Source organism: Nilaparvata lugens, chromosome 6, assembly GCF_014356525.2.
Source record: "Nilaparvata lugens isolate BPH chromosome 6, ASM1435652v1, whole genome shotgun sequence".
Taxonomy (NCBI): domain Eukaryota; kingdom Metazoa; phylum Arthropoda; class Insecta; order Hemiptera; family Delphacidae; genus Nilaparvata; species Nilaparvata lugens.
In genome coordinates, this window is record NC_052509.1 from 15,460,254 (window position 1) to 15,487,949 (window position 27,696).

General features: G+C 31.6%; 2 protein-coding genes across 8 annotated transcripts; one reads left to right on the top strand and one right to left on the bottom strand.

The window, feature by feature from the left end:
• Positions 1-156: 156 nt before the first annotated feature.
• LOC111056243 (GILT-like protein C02D5.2) lies at positions 157-21,515 on the bottom strand. Of its 7 annotated transcripts, none has more exons than XM_039430222.1 (7): positions 21,227-21,515; positions 16,165-16,425; positions 11,465-11,536; positions 10,649-10,783; positions 9,627-9,797; positions 4,695-4,841; positions 157-463 (listed from the first exon to the last, which is right to left on the bottom strand). In XM_039430222.1, exons 3-7 carry the CDS (start codon positions 11,528-11,530, stop codon positions 365-367), a joined length of 618 nt encoding a protein of 205 aa, XP_039286156.1. In that variant the 5' UTR covers positions 11,531-11,536; positions 16,165-16,425; positions 21,227-21,515; the 3' UTR covers positions 157-364. The 7 variants fall into 7 exon arrangements, with proteins under 7 accessions (XP_039286156.1, XP_039286158.1, XP_039286157.1 ...); XM_039430224.1 differs by lacking the exon at positions 4,695-4,841 and adding an exon at positions 7,775-7,921 and having other exon boundaries at positions 21,227-21,504; XM_039430223.1 differs by having other exon boundaries at positions 21,196-21,504.
• On the top strand, positions 14,164-27,667 carry LOC111044149 (gamma-interferon-inducible lysosomal thiol reductase-like). Its single transcript, XM_039430221.1, has 6 exons — positions 14,164-14,532; positions 19,162-19,261; positions 20,174-20,308; positions 23,307-23,474; positions 24,368-24,514; positions 25,946-27,667. Exons 1-6 carry the CDS (start codon positions 14,525-14,527, stop codon positions 26,066-26,068), a joined length of 681 nt encoding a protein of 226 aa, XP_039286155.1. The 5' UTR covers positions 14,164-14,524; the 3' UTR covers positions 26,069-27,667.
• The last annotated feature ends 29 nt before the right edge of the window (positions 27,668-27,696 follow it).

Sequence of the window (27,696 nt, forward strand, 5' to 3'; positions counted from 1 at the left end):
ATTGGTAAACATTCAAATATTGTTATAAAACTGAAAACCAACTAGAAGATACGTTTTTAATATTTATAAAAGAGTAATTTGTACTATTGCACCTACCAAATATTTCAACACACAAATATTGCACATTCAAATATTATTATAAAACTGAAAACCAACTAGGAGATACGTTTTTAATATTTATAAAAGAGTAATTTGTACTATTGCAACTACCATCACATACACATCATTCTTGTTTATCAGATATTTCAATCAGCTTACTAGTTGGTAACTATTGGTGTGGATCAAACAAAATAACCAATGTATCATGAAACTGCTCAGTGAATATCAGCAAAGAAGTTTGGAATGTTTTCTTTTCAAGTTTTTTCTACGATGTCTTGCAAGCCTCTGGTTTGGTTTTCAACTTTTTACAAACGGTTGCCAGCAGATTGTATTCAGCTTCGTATTGTGTTGTGCTATCGTAAACCTGCAAGAAAAAGAAAATATTTACAGCTATACAACCTCACCAACGATAACTAATGGTTTGATTGATTCATAAAAACCTGTAATATGTTTGAAAATGATCATTCATACATGACAACTACGATGAGATGATTGTTTTAGTTTTTCAACTGATAGTTGAGTCACATGGATCATAGATAAAGGATAAGCGTATATTTCTTGTCTCTGGTTTAATTAAAATTAGGGCCTTAGTGTTTGAGTTAGGAATTGAATTATTTGAGTCATTTTGCACATTACAGTCTATCCAGGCCCCGGGCTATAAATGGGCACACTAGGCAATTGCACAGGGCGCCAAATTCTCGAGGGCGCAAATAAGAGATGATGAAAATAATATAGAGAATCAAAATACTCTCTTGAAATATCTGACTCAAGATTTTCAAAAATGCATAGAACAGAACATGAAAATATAATACAAGCTACCGGGAATGGAAAATGTAAATAGTAAGGAACATGAGAATTATAAGCTGATATCTTATGAACTATTAGCTTTTGAAAATTTAACTGATAAGATTTAAATACCATACTCTTTGCTCTTTTTAAAAAAGGTTTACAGAAAGAGGCCATACCACAAGCTGCGAATAAACTTTATACCTTCTACCCTAATGACAGAAGTGAATTTGAAAATTAATGGCTGCACTTCAAAATGTTATGGAGACCAGGAAGAACTTGGTGGAATCCATGACGTGTTCGATTAGATTATAGAACATGAATTAAGTTAACTTTCTCAAATCTTGAAGTAGCTGTTACAATATTTTTTTCTAAACAGAGCAATCACCAACTGCTCTGCAGAGAGAAGATTTTCCGTTTTAATTCATCTGGAGAATGTTAAGAGCTCTACAGTCTTGTGTGAAAGATGTGATCTTGTTATCTCTTTTTATTCACTTCATAAAATATAAGTAGCATAGATTATTTGCTTTTACATTATAGTTACAAGGGGGGCGCCAGTAGAACATTTTCCCAGGGTGCCATTCACCTAAGCCCGGGGCTGAGTCTACCAGTACCAATCTGTATCATAATCGGATGTGAGGAAACATTTTGTTACAAATTGATTAACAGGATTTATAAAATTCAGTTTTCAGCATAGGCTACACCAAAATGTGCTGTGACGACTGTACACTATTACCAGGAGTAGGAAATATTTGATGTGTCATATTTATGAGTTGTTCTTCATAATAGATAAAATAAACCAAGTGGAAGAGGGGGTAACTTTCACACACTAAAAAAAATAAAATAAATGTTAATTCCCAAAAAAAAACTAAAGCTACAACATCAATTACACAAAATATTAGATAAATTACAATAGTTAGTTACAAAGAAATCGTATAATGTGTCCTCTACTTGTTTAGTTTTTTCTGTGTGGAAATTGACCTACTCCACTATGGCGTACCATGTTTTAGAGTAGGTTTTGTTGAACTGGGAGGACCGAGTTCTAAACTGAAAAATATACAAATGAGAAATTTGAACTGTGTGAATAAATGGTACTCTCTTGAAATACACATTTGCGGGAAAACATGAACGGGGCTGCATGCTTCGAAGTCCATACAGCAACTGGGCTCTAGAAGTAGGAGAGCTCTTCTCCTCCAATATTATAATAAGGGTGAATCGGTGAGAGGGGGAACGAAGCATGAATGATATTGTCTTCTACCTATTATCCTTTTATCATAACTATCATACCAACCAGTATTATTAATACTTCTCCAATAACTTCTCAACTGTAAAAAAGTGAAAATTGGAATATTTTCTAATAAAAAGACTCACTGGGGTAACGTCCTTAATGCATCTAAAGTTCTAATAGCAAAACTTGGAAGGCCGATTGAATTATTTGCATTGATAATTGGTCTAATTTAGTGGTTTTCAATGATTATTTTAGTTTATTCACCCCACTCATTTACAATAAGAAAATGATATATATTAATAATATTAGAGATAAATTTTCCAACTGTAGAAATGTAAAAGAATTTTGGAAAGCAGTAGCATACTTCCATAGAAAACCTGTGAGAGTTAATATGATTGATTTTCAAACTTGGTCTGAGTTTTTGCTTACCAAGTATAGTGATGTTTATTTTCCAGTACCAACTTTTCAAGACGTAGCTCATCCATGTCTGGATTCAGAAATAACTATGAATGAACTGAGTCGTGTACTTGCAATATTAAGCTCAGGAAAAGCTCCCGGAACTGATGGCATTACCTATGAGTTTTTCAAATTCCTCCCCCCGCAATGGAGAAATTATATTTTAAGACTGCTAAAAAAAGTATTTGAAGAAGAGAAAATGCCCAAGGAATGTTTCAATATTTTAGTATTTTTCCTTCACAAGAAAGGCGATTGTAAGGATCCGAAAAATTACAGATTGATAGCTCTTTTAAATACTATGGTTAAAATATTTACAAAAGTATTGGAACTTAGACTCGCGACGTGGGCAGAAATGTGTAACGTGCTCCCAGAAGGCCAATGTGGTTTCAGAAAGGATAGGGGTTGTGTAGACAATTTTTTCGTTTTGCATTCCGTAAAAACACATTATGTTGAAATGCGCCATAGGAATATATTTGCACTATTTATTGACTTCCAGGCTGCGTTCGATAATGTCCCCCACTCTAAATTGTGGTACAAGCTTGGAAGCATGGGAGTTAGCAGTAAAATGATCAGATTGCTCGATCATTTGTATAGCCATGCAATATTAAAAGTAGGTGATGATATCATTCCTGTGGAGAGGGGTGTTTTGCAGGGCGATTCCATCAGTCCGCTGCTCTTCTCTCTCTATGTAAGCGATATAGAGGATTATTTCAGGAATCAGGGTTTACACGGTGTAAATATGAATGGCCAGTTTGATGTATTCATGCTCCAGTACGCGGACGACATTGTAATTTTGGTTGACAGTTCTTCAGATATGCGTAGAAAACTTCGGTGCTTGGAGACCTACTGTGAGAGCATACAATTAAAAATAAATACGGATAAGACAAAGGTGATACCTTTCCACAAAGGAAGATTAGGGAAGTTTTTACCTTTTTACTACCTCAACGACAAAATAGAAATCGCAAAAACGTATAAATACTTGGGGGTTGAGTTCTCCAGTTCAGGTAGATTCAATTATTTTTGCTCATCCATGTGTACAAAGGCAAAGAGCATTGGTGCAGCTATTAGATATGCTCTGGCTAAGGCGAAATGCAATACATGGGAGAGTAAAATAAAGTTATTTGAGACTGTCTTATTACCGGGAGTATTATATAACTCTGAAATATGGGGTATGTTCAGGAAGGTTCAAATTGGCTTTCATTGTGTTCTGTAAAGCCGTCAAATGGTTGATTCGAATACTGGAAATGCCAAATAGTAGATACCCTAGGAAGTGCTACGATATTATGGTATCAGAATTAGCGCAGGGAGGAATAGATAATTCAAAGCTCAGATTCAATTGGGTACATTCACTAAAAAGCCAGTTTTTCAATGCCTCAGCTGAAAATTTGTGGACGAATTATAGTATTGATGTGAATGCTTTGAAACAACACTATGAGGAGCTTATAGAAGCATATTGTGGTAATCTGTACAACTTAGATGTAGGTAGAGCCATCGATTCCCAATCCTCTCCCAGATACACGCAGTTGAATCCAAATTTCATTTTAGGTGAGCAGTTCAGATTTAGATTGGTCTTTTCGAAGATTCGTTGTTTATCCCAACTAAGATTGGCTAACGACCTGAGTATTTACCTGTATGTTGAAGGGAACGGTATTTGGATAAATTGCAAAGAGCACTGTCCAATCTGCAACTTTCGAACTGATGAGACCGTAGAACATTTTTTATTAGTATGTCCCATGTATTGCCACATCAGGATGCAATTCACTGCCAAATTTACTCAGAATATTGTAAATGACGCAAATAAAGTAATGGTACTGCTATCCAACTTGAGTGTAGAAAAAATAAATTCCGTGTTCAATTTTACAGTAGAGGCGCTCAAAATAAGATCAGAGATACTAAGCGTAACAGGTTGAGCCGGCAGTGAGTCTTTTTAACAATCGCAGCAATAATTTAATCATGACGTTTCACTCAATTGAATGAATATCCTGTTTGTAATTATAATCAATGTTTCCATATTGTTTGTGTATTATGTCTGTTTGTATCATGATGATTGTGACTTTTGTACCCCGGGGTGTGGCCCCGATTGCAAATAAAGATATTCATTTATTTATTTTATTTATTTACTCACCCCATTCAAGACGATTGTTGGAACATATGAGACTGAAGGACGGAAACTGTTAGTTCTGTCTCCATGTTTGGCGTGAAGTTCGTCTCCTTCGTTTCCTGCGGCACATTCGTTCAGTTTCCCCAAATCCAATGAACTTTGTTTTGCACACTAGAATTGAGAAGCACAAGGTAAATTATCACAATGAACGTATAAATAATGTTATTACACATATTATAAGAGTGAGACCGTATCAATTAGCTGTAGTCAACGAGAAAATGCAGCGTACTTTTCGACTAGTCAACGACAAGTAAAAAAAATAAAGAAAACTTATTCAATTTTATCACAATTCTTTGGAAGTTTTCAGTAGGCTACATACATCCTCAGCAAGAGTATGGTAAGATTCCTTATTATATTTTATACTTCTATCCTTTCTTATTTAAATGAAAATTCTTCAAGGACACAGAATGTTAATAAATAGCCTAACGACATTGGATCCAACATCAATGCATTACTGACACATTCTTATTCATTATTGAAGCATCATATGCTTTAATCACTCTACATGAATGCAGAATAATTTTGGAAAACCAACAATTCGAAAGTTGAAAGTCGAGCTATTAAATACAATTATTTCTCATCAAGCACTTTTCTTTTTTACTTTTACTGGGTTCTGATTATCAAATAAATATGCAGTTCTCGCCATAATATGGCTTACCCTTCCCTTGTACATAATTTATAAACCTCGTATTTGTTATTGATAACAACTATTTATACAGATGAGAGGCCAAATTTGGTTTTGTTGGTTCACCAGCCTACATAAATTGTATGAGAGGTCTACTACAAGATAATTCCGAATTAATTATTCCAATTTTACAATCATATACTAGTAGTTCTGTGAACAGTAGACCTCGCGCTCAGTAAGTTACATTGACCTGATGTTATGTTTTCTCAAAAATTAATAAATAATTTATCAATTTAAAATGTTTTAAAAAAATCTTAAATAAACATAGAGTTTTCTGTCCCATCGTACCGTGACGTGTCGTCCCGGAATGTGAGTGTGTGCGCTGTTATCAGGTCTGACTGCAACTGTCTATAACGTTGATGGGAAGATACATTTTCAAGATGTTCGATGTTTTTGAACGGATAGTATTCTAGATCACTTAACAGCTAATTTATGATGAATAATTCTATAGTCTGATTTTTCTTTTTATATTATCCTTGAAATGAAAAATTTCCAAAAACCTTGTATATACGTCAACGCACAATTTTAAAAGGATTGATAAGGATTGACATTGACCTGTCAAATTTCATGAAAATTAATTACCTCATTTCGCCGTAAATGCGCAACATTTAGACATATCAATAATAAACAAAATAAACCATATCAATCAGCTCTAGTCAACGAGAAAATGCAGCGTACTTTTCGACTAGTCAACGACAAGTAAAAAAAATAAAGAAAACTTATTCAACTTTATCACAATTCTTTGGGGGTTTTCAGTAGGCTATACATACATCCTCAGCAAGAGTATAGTAAGATTCACTTTTATTCTATACTTCTATCCTTTCTTATTTAAATGAAAATTCTTCAAGGACACGGAATGTTAATAAATAGCCTAACGACATTGGAACCAACATAAATGCATTACTGACACATTCTTATTCATTATTGAAGCATCATATGCTTTAATCACTCTACTTGAATGCAGAATAATTTTGGAAAACCAACAATTCGAAAGTTGAAAGTCGAGCTATTATACAATTATCTCTCATCAAGCACTTTTCTTTTTTACTTTTACTGGGTTCTGATTAGCAAATAAATATGCAGTTCTCGCCATAATATATGGCTTACCCTTCCCTTGTACATAATTTATAAACCTCGTATTTGTTATTGATAACAACTATTTATACAGATCAGAGGCCAAATTAGGTTTTGTTGGTTCACCAGCCTACATAAATTGCATCAGAGGTCTACTACAAGATAATTCCGAATTAATTATTCCAATTTTACAATCTTATTATACTAGTAGTTCTGTGAACAGTAGACCTCGCGCTCAGTAAGTTACATTGACCTGATGTTATGTTTTCTCAAAAATTAATAAATAATTTATCAATTTAAAATGTGTAAAAAAATCTTAAATAAACATAGAGCTTTCTGTCCTATTGTACCGTGACGTGTCGTCCCGGAGTGTGAGTGTGAGCGCTGTTATCAATATTCTGGCTGCAACGGTCTACAACGTTGATGGAAAGATAAATATTTTCAAGATGTTCGATGTTTTTGAACGGGTAGTATTATAGTCCACTAGAAAGCTGATTTATGATGAATAATTCTATAGTCTGATTTTTACGGTAATACTGGCGTATGAAGGCTCCTTTTTCCGTCCTTTTTTATCCTTATATCCTTGAATGCGAAATTTCCAAAAACCTTGTATATACGTCGACGCGCAATTTAAAAAGGAACATACCTGTCAAATTTCATGAGAATCTATTACCGCGTTTCACCGTAAATGCGCAACATATAAACATTTAAACATTAAGAGAAATGAAAACCGTCGACTTGAATCTTAGACCTCACTTCGCTCGGTCAATTAAAGCTGCAAAGACTTGTATATTAATGATCAAAATTTTAAACGCTATAAAAATAAGTACGGTACAGTTATAAAGCCTTGTGTGACCGTGTCGGTTTCAACCACGCATGTATAAAGTCCAAAGTGATAGTAAATAATATAGAAGATAATATAGAATGAAGGGCGAATTGATGAATAGAACGTTTTAAAGATTTAATCATATTAGTCCTGCAATACGGAACTGCTACACTTTAGACTGAGACAATCACATAGCACTGCATCCTATCCCCTAGCAAGCAGGGGGACTCAGTCTAATGTGTAGCAGTTCCGTATTGCAGGACTAATATGACTAAATCTTTAAAACGTTCTATTCATCAATTCGCCCTTTATTCTATATTATACATTGTTGTAATTATAATCAATGTTTCCATATTGTTTGTGTATTTTGTCTGTTTGTATCATGATGATTGTGACTTTGTATGGGGTGTGGCCCCGATTGCAAATAAAGATATTTATTTATTTTATTTATTTACTCACCCCATTCAAGACGATTGTTGGAACATATGAGACTGAAGGACGGAAACTGTTAGTTCTGTCTCCATGTTTGGCGTGAAGTTCGTCTCCTTCGTTTCCTGCGGCACATTCGTTCAGTTTTCCCAAATCTAATGAACTTTGTTTTGCACACTAGAATTGAGAAGCACAAGGTAAATTATCACAGTGAACGTATAAATAATGTTATTACACATATTATAAGAGTGAGACCGTATCAATCAGCTCTAGTCAACGAGAGAATGCAGCGTACTTTTCGACTAGTCAACGACAAGTAAAAAAAATAAAGAAAACTTTATCACAATTCTTTGGAAGTTTTCAGTAGGCTACATACATCCTCAGCAAGAGTATGGTAAGATTCCTTATCATATTTTATACTTCTATCCTTTCTTATTCAAATGAAAATTCTTCAAGGACACGGAATGTTAATAAATAGCCTAACGACATTGGAACCAACATCAATGCATTATTGACGCATTCTTATTCATTATTGAAGCATCATATGCTTTAATCACTCTACTTGAATGCAGAATAATTTTGGAAAACCAACAATTCGAAAGTTGAAAGTCAAACTATTATAGGCTATACAATTATCTCTCATCAAGCACTTTTCTTTTTTACTTTTACTGGGTTCTGATTAGCAAATAAATATGCAGTTCTCGCCATAATATGGCTTACCCTTCCCTTGTTCATAATTTATAATCCTCGTATTTGTTATTGATAACAACTAGGTATATACAGATCAGAGGCCAAATTTGGTTTTGTTGGTTCACCAGCCTACATAAATTGCATCAGAGGTCTACTACAAGATAATTCCGAATTAATTATTCCAATTTTACAATCTTATTATACTAGTAGTTCTGTGAACAGTAGACCTCGCGCTCAGTAAGTTACATTGACCTGATGTTATGTTTTCTCAAAAATTAATAAATAATTTATCAATTTAAAATGTTTTTAAAAAATCTTAAATAAACATAGAGTTTTCTGTCCCATCGTACCGTGACGTGACGTCCCGGAGTGTGAGTGTGAGCGCTGTTATCAATAATCTTGCTGCAACGGTCTACAACGTTGATGGAAAGATACATATTTTCAAGATGTTCGATGTTTTTGAACGGGTAGTATTATAGTCCACTAGAAAGCTGATTTATGATGAATAATTCTATAGTCTGATTTTTACGGTAATACTGGCGTATGAAGGAGGCTCCTTTTTCCTTTTGTATTATCCTTGAAATGTGAAATTTGCAAAAACCTTGTATATACGTCGACGCGCAATTTAAAAAGGAACATACCTGTCAAATTACATGAGAATCTATTACCGCGTTTCACCGTAAATGCGCAATATATAAACATTTAAACATTAAGAGAAATGCCAAACCGTCGACTTGAATCTTAGACCTCACTTCGCTCGGTCAATTAAAGCTGCAAAGACTTATCATTATAATCAATGATCAAAATTTTGAACGCTATAAAAATAAGTACGGTACAGTTATAAAGCCTTGTGTGACCGTGACGGTTTCAACCACGTATGTATAAAGTCCAAAGTGATGGTAAGTAATATAGAAGATAATATAGAATAAAGGGCGAATTGATGAATAGAACGTTTTAAAGATTTAGTCATATTAGTCCTGCAATACGAAACTGCTGCACACTAGCAGTTTACACACTGCATCCTGTTCTCTAGCAAGCAGTGCTATGTGATAGTCTCAGTCTAGTGTGTAGCAGTTTCGTATTGCAGGACTAATATGACTAAATCTTTAAAACGTTCTATTCATCAATTCGCCCTTTATTCTATATTATACATTATTGTTGTAATTATAATTTAAATGTAAATTGTACTCACCGATTCCAGAACAGAGCTCTGCTGGTAAGTGCCCATCACACAGGAGAGGAACGAAACAGTTGTATTCTGGTCGGGACTGTACTTGATCGCACATGACTGTACTTTGTTGTAATCACATTCTGTGGATCCATGATGGCAAGTGAACTTGTAGTTGTCATTTAGCTTCTCGTGCTGCAAAACATAACATGGAAACCAATCAAAAATTAGTAGGCTATAAATAACAAGTAAACCATTTATATTTTCTATCGAAATTCTTAAGGGTGAAAAAATCGGATGTGATATATGTATCCAACTTAGTTTGCACAGTAGAAGCCAAAACTCAATTTAATCAAATGGTGGCTTACAAAATGAACCACATAAAACAAACGAGACTTTATATGGATTTAATCCTGTTTTAAATGAAATTTTATTTACTGGCAATGTGCAAACGGCACTTAATATGAAATATTAAAGAAGTGGGTCTTGTTTCTGCTTATCAAATATAACACTATGACCCGGTTGCATAAAAGCCTGTTAAATCTTAATCATGATTGAATTTCACGAAAACCAATCAGAGAAGGTTTTTCTGATAGGGTATCAGAATTTTGTGCAACTGTGTGTGAGTATAATTTGGCAGTAGACTTATTAGAACTATATCGAATCGTTCGCCTCAAGTCTCCTTTCCGATAAATTCCTGGTCTCCTATGCAGAAATACCATTGATTCTTATAGAACTATTCGCACATTGGAAGAATGAATATGTGTGAACACTCCCATACGAACAAACTGTGTAGTATACTTTCTGTGATCAGCAGAGCAGACATTTATTATTAATTCATAATTAATTTATTGATTCAAGATAAAAAAATACTCATTAAAATAATTAGGGGAGGACCAACAGGCGCAGCCCAAAACTGTTCCTTCCCCGAATTTTTCAATAATTCTTCAAGACGGGCTTCATTGCAAATCCGAAATTATCGGACTAAATAAGTGAACATTTTGTGTTAAATACGCTCGCTATACAGTGAAAATGTATTAACTTACCACTGCTTTGCCGTAAGGAACAAATTCAAAATCAATGTGTTGGTTGAGTACGTCATAGGCTTGTTTCACTTGTCTCTTGAAGAATCGAATTGAGTCACCACACTGACTTTCATAGAAAACTGTCACTTGAACTTTCTGGAAATAAATAAAAAAAAAAGATAATTTGATAATTGTAAATTTTGTTTTAGATCAAATGAAGTAATCAAAATCAGCATAGGCTATTATACTCATTATATACTCATTGAGCCTTCACAAATTGATTGTAACGAATCTGAAAATGAATTATCAAAAATATGATTTTCCATAGGAATTATGAAAAATATTGAGACATTTTGAAAAAAATCAGAATGTAGCAATTACGAACATACACTTTGTTACATTTCTTAAGATGTGAATTGAAAATACAGCAGTGGAAGCATTTCATTTGTGGACTTCACAACTTGAAGAGCTAATATAATATATTGGATATTAAAAGCTTTGATAGTTCAGTATAATAATCGGAAATGTAAGTCCTGCAACGTTGTAACTAGTTTGGAAAGAAATGATGATGCACCAATAACTATTATACTATGCAGGAAAAAGTTGAAGCCACAAACAGCATTCTTAGTTCCAAATTAAAGAACTTGTGTCCATCACAAATATTCAGAGTTTTGCTAAATGATTAAACGGCTCTTCTAATACAGGTAGGTTTTAAATAGTTTTATTAAATTAGATTTATTAAATATGAATAGGTTTTATCAAAGTGTAAAGTATCTATTGAAAAATTGGGCAATTTTTAGTAGATGTTTGAATGCATTTTAATTATCTAGTACTCACTTCTTTTGCATCTTCACCAGACGAGATAGCAATCAAACCAAACAGTAATGCGATTTTTAACATCATATTGAACTGCAACAGAAAAAATATATTCTTATAGGCATATCATTTGTTGCCCTTTTCAAGGAATATTTCAATCTTGATTAGTAGACAATTCATAATTTTAAAAACTCAATGCCAATTGCACAAAAGCCGGTTAAATTTTAACCGTGATTAATTTCACGAGAACCAATCAGAGCGAAGGCCTTTTTTATATGACGGCTTCTGTGATTGGTTCTCATGGAATTAATAACGATTAAAATTTAACCGGCTTTTGTGCAACTGGTCTCTCAATTTTTATAACCAATCATAAAGTCCATAGAACATTCAGACGCTTAAGTTATCAGATAGATACTCCACAAAATAATAAAAATGAATCGTATTTCTCATTTCATTACTGATATTGAATTACCAATTGTTTAATTTATTGCACTTACAATTACATTGTTTGTTCATTTCATAAAAAAAATGTATTACCGTATTGCACTATGTACAAGGAAACTGATATCGTTGTGTATGTTTCATCCTCAAAAAATATTGATATGACAACTTTTAATGAGTAAAATATGTTTTTATAGTATTGTCACAGCGCACTTGACATGACCTTATATTGGGAGCGTTGACTTTTATTCAATAGATTACCATACAGCAATTCGAATATTTTTTAGTAACTCTCATGAATCATTTGTTGAGAGTAAGGTATTTGGTGCTTCAAAAACTGGAAAATACTGGATAGAACTTATTTCAACAGGAAATTTAACAAATTATCAATAACTGAAATGCTTTTTTCTGATTTCAAAACATAATTTTCAAATTGAATTGAAAATCTACAGTTTTAGTACATGCAATATTTTCAGCAATATTCCTTCAATTTATATTCTCAACCGGAAGTGAATAGTTGAATGAGTGAACAAGTTGTTTCATCAAAAGGACTAGAGAATGAATTAAGTAATTAGTACATTCGATGACATTTAATGGAAAAATTCTCATCCTGAATAAAATATTCTCATACTAAGTTTCAATAATATTCAAATTTCGCAGTACTTGGTAGCTGTTTTTTTATTATTTCACATGAAATAACAGTAAAGTGTAAAGTAGTTCACAGCTTGTAATGAGTTTTAAAATAAGGATTTGTCAATTTTTCACTGAAATTCAGTTTCCTAATTCAACGAATTAACGAATCGATAGAGTTGAAGTCGATTCTCTGGTGCCTGCAAAGTGATCGTAGAATTCGGAAATGGAATAGAAGCAATGCTTCTCACCAGCTCCCTCCTCAATTCCATTTTGAATCTCTTCGACTCCAGCCCCTTCATGTTATCAGGTGAGGCATTATAAAGATTAATACCTAAACTTTCAACCCCCTTAGCATATAGTGTGGTTCTATGCTGTTCATCTCTGAGACGGTGACGTCTCCGTGTGTCATAAGAATGTATCAAAGACCCTCTAATCATATTATTTTCGTTCTTTTTAATGATACAAATACATTCTAACATGAAAAGGCTTGGAGGTGGTAGTATTTCTAGCGTTTTGAAATATGGACGGCAGCTTGTCCTCTTTGTCTCACCCATCATCACCCTTACAGCCCATTTTTGTAATCTGAAAATCTCGATTGACTCAACAGAATTTCCTCAGAATGTTACTCCGTAAGAAATCAAGGAATGAAACAACGCGTAGTATACATTTTTCAAATTATGAAAATTCAACAGATACCTTAAATTTCTTATTACAAAAATTCAGCTTCCTCCTAAGATATTCTATGTGAGGTCTCCAGGACAATACATTGTCAATCATCACACCCAGAACTTTAACTTCTTCTAATATGTATATAATTGGCAAGGTGTAATCCTTTTTGTGGTTACTTCCATCTCACAAGAACTATGAACGTATTATTTAAACATGGAGGACCTAGGTGGTCTCCGTACCAGAACAGGAATAAAGTGAAGTATGTAGAAGAACAGAATAAGAAAAAAGCTTCTTTTTGAATAAGAATCATCTATCATTCATGAAAAATTTTTGAATACGGTACCAGTACATTGTCAAAAGTATTGATTTTCAACTGATGTTGAATAGTATATACATTTTCAAAATTATCGTTTCCAAATGCTTATTCAAAGATATTTATATTTTGATAATGTTGTTTGAGTTTAAACAATAAACATGCTTATATTTATTAAAGCCTGGGCTGATCTACTAGACTGCTAGTGATAAAATACATTATTATCATTTGAGAAGACACATCAAACTCGAAAAATCTCACATATTCAAATTTCGTCAACTTTTTCAATCAATAGTTTTTAAAATATAACAAAATCTATGAGGTACACTGTACCATTATCTACTAAAAAATAAGAAATAAACTATGGACCGTAACAATATTATCAAGTATCTTTAATAATTTCAATTTTTGATAAAATGATTATTTCCAAAGTTATTAATTAAATAATTAATTCCAATTTCAAGTTACAAAAATAATTACGAAGTATTTCAATATTCGTTAACCGTAATCTTATGTAGACAAACATTCATTACCATCATTAAACTAGATAAATTTTAATAAAAAAATACTCTTATCAATTAACTTCAATAACGTCCCCATAATCAATTTAAATCAACTAAGATAAATGAAGTAAACTTTAAACCGTAGCAATTATCAACAGTCTGATGCAGTTGTAGAGTATGCATTTTTAAGAGATTTAGCGCCTCTGAAATTTGACGAGTCATAAGGAAAAATAATCATTGATAAGCGGTAAATAATAATTAATTGGAGTGAAATGTTTACTCAGTTTTCTTTTGGTCAGTCAGACATCGAACTTCGTCTCGTGCAGCTGTTGCTCTGATAACCCTTGAGACAAATATGTGTAATTGTGGCGATTCCAACAGTCGACCTGACTAAACTTTACAGTCACAGTGATAGGCTATTATTTGTTTGTGATAGAAGTGTGTGGAAAATCGAGGAAACGATTGTTGGTGACTTTACTCGAGAAGTTGACAATTTTAAGAGGGATTTACAAGGATACAGAGATGATTGGGTGAGTTGGTTGAATTGTTCTTCTCATAGAAATAAATAACAAGAGCTGCTATACATTAGTAACTTGATGAGGGATTTTATGGAAAAGTTATATGAACCCCGTACTGAACTTCAAACTTTCTCTCGAAAACTTCCAGATAAGTAATACAACAACAAATGTACCTCTATTCTATTCTATAGATGGATCACTTAATGTAAGATTTTATGGGAAAATTATATGAGCCCATATAACTCGAAAACTTTCAGAAAACTAATACAACAAATGTACAGCTATTTATGATTACTTTGACGGGGAATACACTTTTACCATCATTTGAATATCAGTTCTTTGTGGGGAGGATTATTTCAACTTTGTAAATACCTACTATATACTTGAAAACTTACAGAAAACAATACAAATTTGTATTCAGGATTGATTCACTTCAAGAGGAAGTCCTCTTATCATCAGTTATCATTTTAGCTCTTAAAGAGTAAATAATAATTCACCATGAACTTTTAATACTATATAATATGTGTAGACATTCTCAACAGTAAATAATCGTGATTGGTGATATTCAATTTTAAATTCGATACTATAGAAACTTCTATAAAGGACATAGTGCTTATGAAATATCAATTAGGTTGTCTTCAACCATTAGTAGAGAGATAAATTTCATCTTACAAATGAAACTTTTGTATGGTTTTAGATTATTACATTGAATTAAATTCTTCTCATCTGAATTGACGTGAGTAAATCAATTAATTTCTATCATGAAACTCTATAATCAGTATGTTGAAGTAGAAGATTTCCTAGTACCAATTACAAGCACCTTATAACTGATGGTTAGGGATATAATGGGATACAAGGTTTATTACGTTCAAGGATAACTTGGAAATTTAAGGTAAAAAGTGGAAAATTCAAGTTTTTTACAAGTAATTAGTGTGATTGGTCATGAATACTTAATATTCTAATAATTACTCCAATCAATTTATGTGTTATGAAATAATTTATAACTAGACAAACTAGAATTTAATATTGACAGGAAAATTTCAAACACCAAAAATAAATTTTAATGCTCAAATCAAGAGTCTCAACAGGCTATTGATTGCATACAACTATTGCATGATTTTTGAACAGTTCATCAAAACTTGTGCTCATGTCAATTAATCCCTAGAGATATTCACATTAAAAAAGGATACATTCAAACGACAATCTTGAAATAAATCAAAGTCCAGAGAATTAAATATTAATATAATCTATTTCTAGTGAACTCAATATTGTACAGATTACAATGCGAATAGGTATCAGAATTAATTTCAGCATAAATGATATTGAGAAGGAGATATACAAGTTGTAAGTAGTTGATAAGTTTGTTTCAGTTGATATACTAAACTTTTTATTTATAATAATATAGACATTATATAGAACATAAACTGAAACTTTTCATTTATAATAGTATAGACATTATATAGAACATAAACTGAACATCATATAGAATTAGGTCTACTTACTTCCAGTTACTACTGTTACTACAGATAATATAAATACCTATTATCTGTAGAAGAGAATTTTCACTTGCTGACTAGACTTATTGTTTTGATGAATGTGCAAATAAATAGTATTAAAAATTGAAAACAAAAGGGAAGTACTCACTGGTTTAGGCAGTAGATCTCGTTTGATAGAGGAAGTCTAGTGACTATTCTAAATTCAGATGGTGAGTTCCACTTCCAAGCTAGAGCCAGCCAGCACTTCCCTATAATCTTCCTAATTAGAATACAAACAAAATTGCTTCTCTCTCTCGGTCGTGTGCTGCGCTCCTAGAAAACGTGTTTTACTGGCTTTGGAACATCGTGAGCACTTTTTTGTTATTTGCTCAGAAACAACGTCAGATTTATAAAATGCTCGATTCGGTAACTGCAATATAAAAATCACCACATTACGACCCTGATAGATACAAGACTTATCTTAACATACAATGGAGGAAAATACATTATCGATGTACTAGATTTCTTTCGTTTGAGGGATCAGAAAGTATGTGGGTAACAAAGGTCGAAGAATTTATCTTGGTTTCAATTATTAAACTTTGACATCGAATATAAATGTCAGATAATATCAGAGGATTTAGTCTGTAAATCAAAATTTTAGTCGATAAAATGTTGTAATTGAAAAGCTTATTTTTCTGAAATAGGATAATAATTGAAAATAACATATTTACAGGAAAATTTAAAATTTCTTATGAATAATAGGTAGTGTATTATAGACCTACAGTACAGTAATGAATGTAGTAAAGCTGAATACGGTTTTTCTTTCAAGAATTTATGTTTATCATGTGAAATAAACTTATTTTGAGAAGATATTTAGATGGAGTTTTTCTCGTATTCAATGTTCACTTACAGGAGGTCATAATGAAACACACTCTTAAGAATGTTAGTTACTCCCACATTTAAGTTCTAATTGAAATATTGAATGGTTTACTTTCTATTTAAAGAAAATGGGTCAAAAGTGTTTGCATTGTATTGATAATGTAAATTATGTATTTAGTGCTCACAAATATCTTATGTCTGTTCTCATACATGATAAAGAAAAATAGATGATGCCAATAGTAGGGTGGTCGGTTTATATCATTTTTTGACTATTCCCAACTATTGATTGATTGATTGATTGCTTGAGTACTTTTGATTGATTAATTGAATAGTAGCCGTATACTACAGTGTCAATATTCAAACTATATATTAGGGTTGTATTAAAACCTTAATCCTAAACAATACAGAACATATATTGTTTGTGCTACGATATTTTATCGATAAACGGTAAATAATGGATTGATCACGTTCACTCATGATCATCAAACAAAAGTGTCCACGCTGGGTTCATAGGTCGATACTTGCATTAATAGCTAATTGATAATATTCAGATATAGAAGCCGAATAGTAATGTTAACTTAATGTGTTTGTGCTATATTTTAATGAATATACAAGAGTGTATGTTCAATTATTATGAAAGTATTAAAACAATTCATATGATTTTAAATATTTAGAAGCAATGTTGAATACAATCAGTTCCATATTAATTTCCATAAAAAAACATTTCCATGAAACTACAGTTTCAGGTGGATATTGTATCCATTCAAAATAGATAATAAATTATTTATTGATATTAAAATATGAAAATAATCCCTAATTGTAGAACAATTTAAAAATAAGACTACAAGAATCAAAGAAGACTCAGTAGATGGAAAGAATCTAGTTTGCATAAAACGTTTTTTTTTTTAATAAATTATTTATTTATTAAAGATTGTATGGCAGCGATACATAATAAGTTACCCCCATTTGGTAACCCCCTAGATAATGCTGATCCAGCACGGTATTATTATACTAGATATTGGTTTTGTCACTTTGTCAGTCAGTCAATTGTTGCCAGAGCTCGTACAGCGCACATCGCCTATAACTTTTAAAAATTATGTTTATAAGTGTGTTAAAATGAATAATTATTTTTAAAAACCATATATTATTTGATTATTCCAGTTCCTTAATTACAGACACAGTAGAGTTAAAAAATCATATCCGATAGATAGGAGAAAACTTCTACAAGTATTGATGTCAAAATTATTTTGATGTACGTGTAGGACTGCTCTGATCAGTTCATTCACCCGTAACGTACTCATTCCACATAACACTCAACTCAAATCAAATCAGGAAGAATATACCTAGAATCTTAGTCAAAATCAATTAATAAGAGCAGACAAAAGACAAATACTTGTAATTCTTACTAGGAAATATTCTACTTCAGCATTCTGATTATAGATTCAAATAATTATTCAGTATGATAGATAAAGATAATAAATCTAAGACATAACTGATATAATAAAGAAAAAAGAATAAGAAAGAGAACCAGGAGAGGTTTACCCTTGGTAAAAATATTCATAACTTACAAGCAAGTATGCAAGCAATATTATTTTTTTAGCTATTAGCTTTGACTATAGAAAGGATATAGTCTTTCTATAGTCAGAGCTACTAGCAAGTTTGCTTTTTCTTTGGTACTGAGTTTAAGAACTAAATTATTACCGACTATAAATTGTGTACAAGGAGGCCAGTAAAGTAATAACCATTGGGATGGACAGTAATTGACAGAGCAGACGAGTGCTCCACTATACTGTACTAATAGACTATATGTCCACTATACTGTACTAGAAGGCTACTTGTTCTTCACCTTTTTTGTTTAGTTTTTTCTTCGATGTTTTTTTTCATTTGTCATGAGCCAATTATATTTACATGTTTTGAAAAAAAGGTCTCCCAAGTAAGAAAATGAATGCACAGTGGAGGATCAGCATTCAACGGAGGAGTGGAGGATCAACGCTTTTATCAGAAATTACTCACAATAATTATTTAACATTTAATCTCTCTTCAAATGTTAAAAACAGACATAGATGTTTGTAAATAAAAAATTCTTTACATTTCTTATAACTCTTTCAAATCTAATGTTTGTAATTTACCTTTTTAGAAAAATCTTTTCAATTGTATTCCTATGCCCACTGTTCTACTACAGTATTAACAGTTATTCTCACTGACAATCTAATCGTTTTATTATTTACTGTTTTATCCTTTGTTGAATATTTTTGTAGATTTTTAATATTTTTCTCTTTATCAACAGGAAAGTCAACTTCTTCATAACAAATATGATAGGTCTAAGGGCGGCTATAGCGCTTTCTGTAGTCTACCTAGCATCAGCTCAACCAGTGGTCACTAGACAAGTAAGTTATAACAAAACGTTATTTATCTTTAATGATAAATATTAATTATTATTCTCTCTATATAAATTTCTAATAAAAATGATCTACTTTCATACTCATTAATACTCACATACTTGACGATAACAATTTTAAGATCGGAATGTATCAATCAATAGTTCCGTCTGACTTTCAAATGCATCAAATTATTTTTTAACTTGACGACTAAGTAAGTATCTATGAAAAATTAAGTTAGTCAATAAGTTTCTAACAAGCACCTATTATTTTTAACAAGCACCGATTCACTTCAACAATAGGTTCTAAGTTGAATTGACTGGGAAAATATCAGTGAGAAGCTTTTTAAAATATAGAATGTCAGTACAATTTATAAATATAAATTGAGTATTTAGGAATGCATGAGTGTTCATTCCATTACTCCCACACCACGCACTGGAAATAACTATGTACCGGTATTTTCAAAATAAATAACTTATTGCACTCATTATTCAAGCTATTATGTTTACTGCACCGAGAAATTTCAAGCTTTTTGGAAGGTAACCATTGTATTATCAAGATTTATCACTTGAAAGCTAATAGGCATAAAACATAAATTACACAGATTACTAAGGAATCATATTGCAGAATGATTAATAATATTATTGTACTAAGATTCAGTGTGTATAATATTTTTCTTAATAAAGTTTATAATTTCTAGAATAGCGATTTTATAAAAAAACCTCCGGTACCATAAATTTATAGGGAAATACATTTGATTCAAATTCAATTATTATTCATCCATGTAGACTAATAAAATGGAATGTATTATGCAGGAACATTTGAAATTAGTATTTTCATGGATTGCCATTAAAATTTAAAACAATATTGACAAAATAAACGTTGAGTGATAGTTTTGTTAAAATTGGTTCTGTGTTTCAGAAAGTAAACATGACCGTATTCTACGAAGCGCTGTGCCCATATTCAATAAACTTCTTCAGAGATCAACTACCTGTAGTCTGGCCACTATTTGAGGATTACCTCAATATAGAGCTAGTTCCTTATGGATTTGCCGAGGTAAATACATTTAGTTTAATGGAACTAACTTTATATGATAGTAAAACTAATAAGTTCAAAGATGAAATAAATTTAGTTTAATTACAGTGAAATGATTAAGCAGCCTATACAAGATTATTTAATTCTCTTTCTTCTTTAGGACTACTCTTGAATATAAATAAGAATAGAAATCTAATTATCCTTTTTAAAACTGTTTAGTCACAACATCTTGGACTAATTTATTGTTGTGACTAAAGAATTTTAAAAAGGGTACTTGGATTTCTATTTTTATTTATAAGAATATTTAATTTTGGAGGGAGATCAATTTAATGTGTATGTGTCAAAGAAGATTAGAAATAATATCCAACAATGAGTTGTTGAATTATCCAACTGTTATGAACTAGAAGTCCTATAGGGCCTATCGTAGACTAATGAGAAATATGTTGTCTATGAACAAATAAACTAGTGATGACAAACGGATTTATAAAGTTTGATAGATTAAATGAATTTGGGTAAATTTCAATTCCAAAATTTTAATGCACATTGAAAAAAGATTTATGTTTGCATGTAATATAACAATAATTCAACGCTATACTTAACAATCAACAATAAATTAACTCAACAATTATTCAGCACTAATTAAAAAAGATATTCAAAAATCAACTACACAAATTTTTAACACTAAACTATAACTAAAAATAGACAGAAAGGTAACGAGCGATAGGCAAGCTGAGTGAGTATTGTTATTAAAGCTGAAAGTCATTATTAGATTTTTTTGAAAACCGGTAGGCTACTGCAACTAGAATATATTAGGTACCGTAGCTAAGAACCCAACAGTTTTGTATCGTGATATATTTAAAACAATGTCGAAAAACAATAAATTATTGTCACTAAAATTTGGTACTTACTCAATGTTTTGAAATTTAATTGAATTCTTACCTTACTGTATAGAAAATCGATTGAATCAGCTCACTTCCTGTAAAGCATTTAGCATAGCATAGCACCAATCGAGACCAGCACCCATCCAAGACTATTCTTTACGGTAACAAGCATCATTTGTGAAAGAGTTGTTCTAAGGTTGAATGTTGACACTGAACGTGAAACAACTTTCTTTTTTTGCCATAACACGCCGTAACTAACTGCTTTTTCGAATGCAGAGTGTTTGAAAACCCATTCAAATTAATCTATAGTTTAATCGACTGATAAGCTCGCAGGAAAGAATCTGCAAATGAAGAAAAATAAAATGAAAAATCTATCCAGATAATGCCTACAAATTCAGTTGAGAAATTATTACATCATTGTTTATTCACTTGAGTTTATTGGGTTAATCAAAAGGACACAACATGGTGAACAAGTGTTTCTCTTTCAATTCTGTAATTAAAAGGATCTGTCTGAGTGAGAATAGAATGGAAACACAATAGTGAATAGAACAACAGTGAAAAAGTTAGTAATTTGTATTTTTCTTTGAATTAATTTCAATTAAAGTACTTACTATGAAACTTCAACCCCCTAAATATTGAAATATCAAAATTAATTTTGATACTTTGGTTACTTCAATCACAGAGGAAAGAAGCGCTACTTGCATGCTTATTATGTATAGTAGATGTATGCACTACTTGTATGCTACTGGTATGCTTATTCCGTGCTTCAATCAATTTTAAATTGAAATTTTACTTCCCCATTAATTGAAAAATGATAAAAAGATTGCTAAATATTCAAACATATTTAAAATGTAACTGCTGGTAGACTTTTATTATGAAATATACCTACAAACTAAACCATCATAATTTTAAGTTTGCTTGAAACTTCATCAACAACAGATAAATATAAATTAGTACTGTATTTATTTTATAAATAAAAATTATAAATCTAAGTAAATTTTTAATTTTAATTCTAGAATTAATTGGTAGTTCTAAAGTTTTCTTATTATTTTCCAATCACTTGATAATGGCATTCTATAGCCGAAACATGTCGTGATTGAACAATTTTAATTACATTAAAAGGGTACTTGGATTTATAAATTTTATTTATATTTAAGAGTAGCCCGAAAGAAAAAATAAATCACTTTTTTAGTTTGTAGGTATTCCAGTAACTGTACTCTGCTATTTGTTTACTTTTCCATGCTATTTTAATAGGTAGGAAAAAAATTTAATGCTAGAGCAAGAATGTTGATTATCTTTGGTTTCTATATTGCGTGAATTCAATTTTCATAAGTCTACTATTACAATTATCGATTGTATATGGCAAGCTATTGTATAAAAACACAGTAAAAAAGCTAACAACAATAAATTTAATTTGGTTTAGGACGTTATTGCATCACTTTTTGTTGTTAAATAGAACAAATAGCAGTCATATTTCTGCAATAAATGAATTTATTCACTTACTGTACTGTGACAACGAGATCTTTAGTGAATAAATTCATTTATTGAAGAAATTTGACTGCTAGTCGTTCTATTAAATAACACAAAAAATTGATTTGATAGTATTATTTATTTATTTATACATTGATACATTGGCTACAATGTCATTCTCAACTATGAATGATTGGGAAAGGAACAACAGGCTTAAAGCCCAAAACTGTTCCTTTCCCAAATTTAGATAGAAATTTTCCAAAAAATAGGTTATGTTAACACTTCACGATTTTTGTCCAATTTCGAGTCCAAAATATGTATAAACTAGGAATTTAGAATTTAGGAAAGTTGAAAACCAAATTAAATGAGAATACTCCACTAAATCATCACTAATAACTGAAAAATACTGTATTATAATAATTAAAAATTTTAAAACGTGAGAAGATACTCAAACTAGAAACACTTTTGACACCATTTTTCACAAATTCCTGATACTTTTTTTCCTGATACTATTCCTGAAATTCCTGATTTTTTAGTAAGCAGCTCGTGATGGATAACAACATTGAAGGACAGTAAAGCATTGTTCTTACATGAATACTAGTTCATAAGTTAGTATAAGTTGAATTAATTCATGAAAATAAACTCACCTTCCGGAATGAATTTTGCAGCAATCCTATGAGAATGACACGTGGTACTTCAGTTGTCAGCATGGGAGTCAAGAATGTACTTACAACATGTACCACGCCTGTGTCCTCGACAAACTACCCATTGTCAAGGCCGTCAACATAATCGGCTGTCTTATGGCTAATGAACAGGAACAACTCTTCTTCAGAAAAGTGAGTTGTAAACATTGTTTTTACATCAATTTTTGTTTAAACTTCAAGTTATTTTTCTCTATTTTATCAATTATAATCTCTCAGATTGGATAAGCGACGATCTCTCAAGGAACCCATTGTTCGGGTGACCGCTATGAGAGCCAGTTCCACCAATTATCAGTTATGAGTTTTAAAATCAAATCCTGGTGGTTCCGAACTCATCTGAAACTTCTGGTTAATTCATCTCTGATCATCAACCTTCCAATTCCTCACAATGACTCTTCCAGCCTAGATCCACAACCCAGTTATGAATCTCCAGATTAATTCGTTTCAAGTTCTATCATTTCAGACAAATAAAGGGTCATCCATCGTTCTATTGTGCCTGTTTATTAGAAAAAATGTGTAAAGTTTCTCTGAATGGTTCATTTTACAAGCTTATCTTCTGCAATTATTATGTTCTTTATCCTCTATCGCAGAATAAACATCTAATCCTATAATATTATGCAGGTGATTTGAAAGTTTCTTTCTAATTTTTAATGTTTTTTCTCTTTCAGTTTCTGTATAATATTATGTAAATTGTTTGTATCGTATCGTTTCTGTGTGAATACAAAATACAAGTAGTGTATTTGTGAATTATTGACAGGTAACAGCTCTATTCCCATTACAGATTGTTAAATTTGTAATTTTCACACCAATTTTCTCTAGCACAAACCGATTGCTTAGTATTTCAGGACCACTCCCCCATTCCTAGTTGGACCGAATCGAAAGAATTAAGTCGAAGATATTTGAACACCTTCCAAGCTTGAATAATATTGAAGACCTAAAGGGTATGTGTTCCAAACTTATGAAACATGCACAACTTCAAATAATTTTTGTTAATTTTAATTATTGTATTCTTAATTTTTGTTTCCTAGTGCACAAGGAAAACGCAGGAGACAAAAGCGGACATAAAGCAGTGCAGTAAAGGTGAGGAGGGGAGGCACCTGATGTCCGGCTATGGCAATAGGACACGTGACTTCCAGCCCGAAATCAAAATGATGCCAAGTATTGTCTTCAATGGGGTGAGTAATTCAATTTTGCAATTGGTAAAAAATTCAAATTTTAATTATCATTATTCATTTATTTATTGTGCTTGAACTTTAGTTATCTGGCTACTTTAGTTGGACGGCTTTTATATAAAAGGAACCAACCATAATTTTTTGTTTGTTTTTTATGGTTTTGAATTGGAAACTGCTTCATCTTTATTAACTTTAGTTATCTGGCTCAGTTATGGTTTTGAATCCCATCTTGCCTTCTTCAATCAATATCAGTGGACGTCATGTGAAATGATCCTGTAGTGCAGAGTCACAGTACTGATGATAATATAATCGATGCTCTGGTTCAAGTGGATTGTTTCTATTTGTTGCAAATTCCAATATCGTCCTTCAAAACTTTCAAGGAAGATAAAATTGTCTGAAACATGTTTCATTTCACTTATTCACTTGAGTTGTGAGACTTGACCAACTTGTAAGACATTTAATCAACTTGTACGACTTCTACTCAACTTGTAAGTTGTAATACCAATTCTGCGAGTTCAATGGGACTTTGTACAACGAAAATTGTGCAACTTTGTGAAAGTCCATCATTACATTTTTTATTTCAGTCTCACTTGATTGTATGAATAGGAGCTAATTGAAAAATAGCTTCCAAAACTCTCCATATTACTCTACAAAATGTTGCCTTTAAAAACCATATCAAGACGCCAATTACAATATGAAATGATCATGTATAAGAATCCTGTAGTGTTAATAATAAGATTGTAGCGTGAATGTTGATGTTGTGGAACTTTTCCATAATTGAATAGACTTAAAACGTTGTCAAAAATCCACTTTAATTGAATAAAAATTGAAAATTAATATTTTACAGGAGCATGCTTTCGTGTGTGATCACACATCTTCAGCTGTAAGTTACAGTAAAGTTGGGAAGAAGAAAGATTCCAACTTAACTTTGGTTTTGTTAAGTTGGAATCTTTCTACTTCCCAACTTTACTGTAACTTACAGCTGATGATGTGTGAGCACACACGAAAGCATGCTCCTGTAAAATATTAATTTTTATTTAATTAAAGTGGATTTTTGACAACGTTTTAAGTCTATTCAATTAATAATAAGAGTTGGGCTGTTTCAACTGTATTGTTGATATTTGTTAGAAATTCCAATAGTTCTTCTATTTCTTCAAGAGTTTTTAGCACCACTAATAATTGTCTTTTAACACTTTTGATAGAAATTTCAGCCCCACTTTGACCTTCAGACTTTACCTACTTATACAAATTTTGTCGTTTATTACATACAAGTGATTTTTTTTCTTTGAAGTAGAATCACGATCACGAGGAATATTTTCAAGAAGTTCTATTTCTCCCTCAAATAGTTCTCAATTTTCATCAAGAATTTAGAACTGAATTTTCAGTGCATGTGTATGTGCAGCAGTTGTTTCAAATATATTGCAATTGTTTCAGGTATACAACCAAACCCTAAGGGATGACGCGGTGCGGGATCTGAAGCAAGTGATCTGCAATTTTCTCAACCCCAAACCACTGGAGTGCAGAACAAACGAGGAGACTGAAGACTACATAGATTAGTTCCTTAAATTGAACAAATAAACATTTCAACTTTTACACATTGGCGCTTTGTAAGACATGAAAAATATCAGTTCTACTCGCAAAATTGGCGCAGGCGAAAATCAAATTCATAACTTTGGTTCTCACATTATTTTTGCGAGCCAGACAAGATACAGTAGACTGTAATTTTGAAAACTCTTTTTTCTGTTGTTGAGACTTTTGCCAACGTTTCCCAGAAAAAAAGTGGATAAAGATAGCATAACAATTTACAAAAAAAAATATTGAAAATTGTTAAATATGGACAATGTGGTGTTACATAGAGAAATAATGATCTTTGTGATATAACTGTATTTCAGTTAATGAAAATAAAGTTTATAGGTATTTCATGTTTCATAACAACTGTATCGAATAATTTCTCTCAAGTTCAAAAATCCTTGATGATATTAAGGGCTTACATATGATCATCATGGTTTGAAAGTTTCCCATTGTATAAAATATTGGTTCATTTTTAACGCTACTGTTCAAAATATGTACACCATATTTTATATTGATATCCATTGCCATCAAGTTCTAGGCTAGTCTTGCAGTGAGGAAGTGAATCAATGAATCGGACAATTGAATGGAAAAGAAAATTTCTTTCAAATTTGAAGTGAGAGAAATGAGGACTATCACATATTGATTAATTGTATGGACGACCATACCGTTTTCTACAATATTTGTATTTGATTAATTTTTTACTATGTTTTGTATGAATTGTGTTAATATCTTCAGTAATCCAGATTTGGGAATTTTGCTTGTTTGTGAGAGTGAATAAAAAATAAATAATATGAATGTTAATGAGAAAGTGGTAGAGAATAATAATTATGTTGAAATAATAACAATAAATTATTTATGTTGTACGATAAATTCTCACAATCAATTCTTATTATTGATGAATTATATATTTGAATAGATGTGAAATCAATTCAATAAACATCATTACGCTTTTTCTCTACAACGAATATTCAATAATTTCTATTGTGAGTTTTCCGTTTCTGTGCACCTAGCTCCTGGTTATCTTGTTCTCTTCCCAAATAACATAGACTAACAAAAGTGAAAGATCACTGTTTTTGGATTGAAAACTTCACAGATAAAAATTGACCAAAGGCCATTAAATAAAGTCATAGCTCATTGATCAATTCGATCAAGGTATTTTAAAACTAGGTTCGTTTTAATATATGATGAGCTTAAATTCGGTAGAGATCACGATCGAACATACTATACTATTCTATATTGTTAGAATTATTGTGATGCAATATAGTACTATTTTCAGGGCTACTCAATAGTTCTTAAAGTGAATCAACTAGTATCCTTTTGTTTTCTTCTATTTTGATAGAATTCTAATATAGAACTATCACTTTGAAGATAGAGCCAAAGGGTTTTTATAAATATTTCACTTGAAACACTCTCTACGTTCATAGGTACCTGAAGGACTATGGGACTATGGTACTATGTAGGACTATGTGTAACCTTATCTATATTTGGGAGAGGAATAGCACAAGGTTACCTTATTTTTTCTCTCCCTATCATTTTGATGATGATGTACTTATTGTATGAATTAATAAAGAATTACGAGCTGTGCACTGTGCACTGATTAACTCCCCGATTAT

What these genes read in the sequence shown, in the direction of transcription:
- LOC111044149 (XM_039430221.1), top strand. An exon ending in AACAACTCTTCTTCAGAAAA is followed by an intron (nt 23,475 to 24,367) that starts GTGAGTTGTAAA and finishes TTTGTTTCCTAG; the next exon opens with TGCACAAGGAAAACGCAGGA. An exon ending in CAAGTATTGTCTTCAATGGG is followed by an intron (nt 24,515 to 25,945) that starts GTGAGTAATTCA and finishes CAATTGTTTCAG; the next exon opens with GTATACAACCAAACCCTAAG.
- LOC111056243 (XM_039430222.1), bottom strand. Translation starts at nt 11,530, where the DNA reads ATGATGTTAAAAATCGCATTACTGTTTGGTTTGATTGCTATCTCGTCT. An exon ending in AGAGCTCTGTTCTGGAATCG is followed by an intron (nt 4,842 to 9,626) that starts GTGAGTACAATT and finishes TCTCAATTCTAG; the next exon opens with TGTGCAAAACAAAGTTCATT. An exon ending in CAACAATCGTCTTGAATGGG is followed by an intron (nt 464 to 4,694) that starts GTGAGTAAATAA and finishes TTTTTCTTGCAG; the next exon opens with GTTTACGATAGCACAACACA.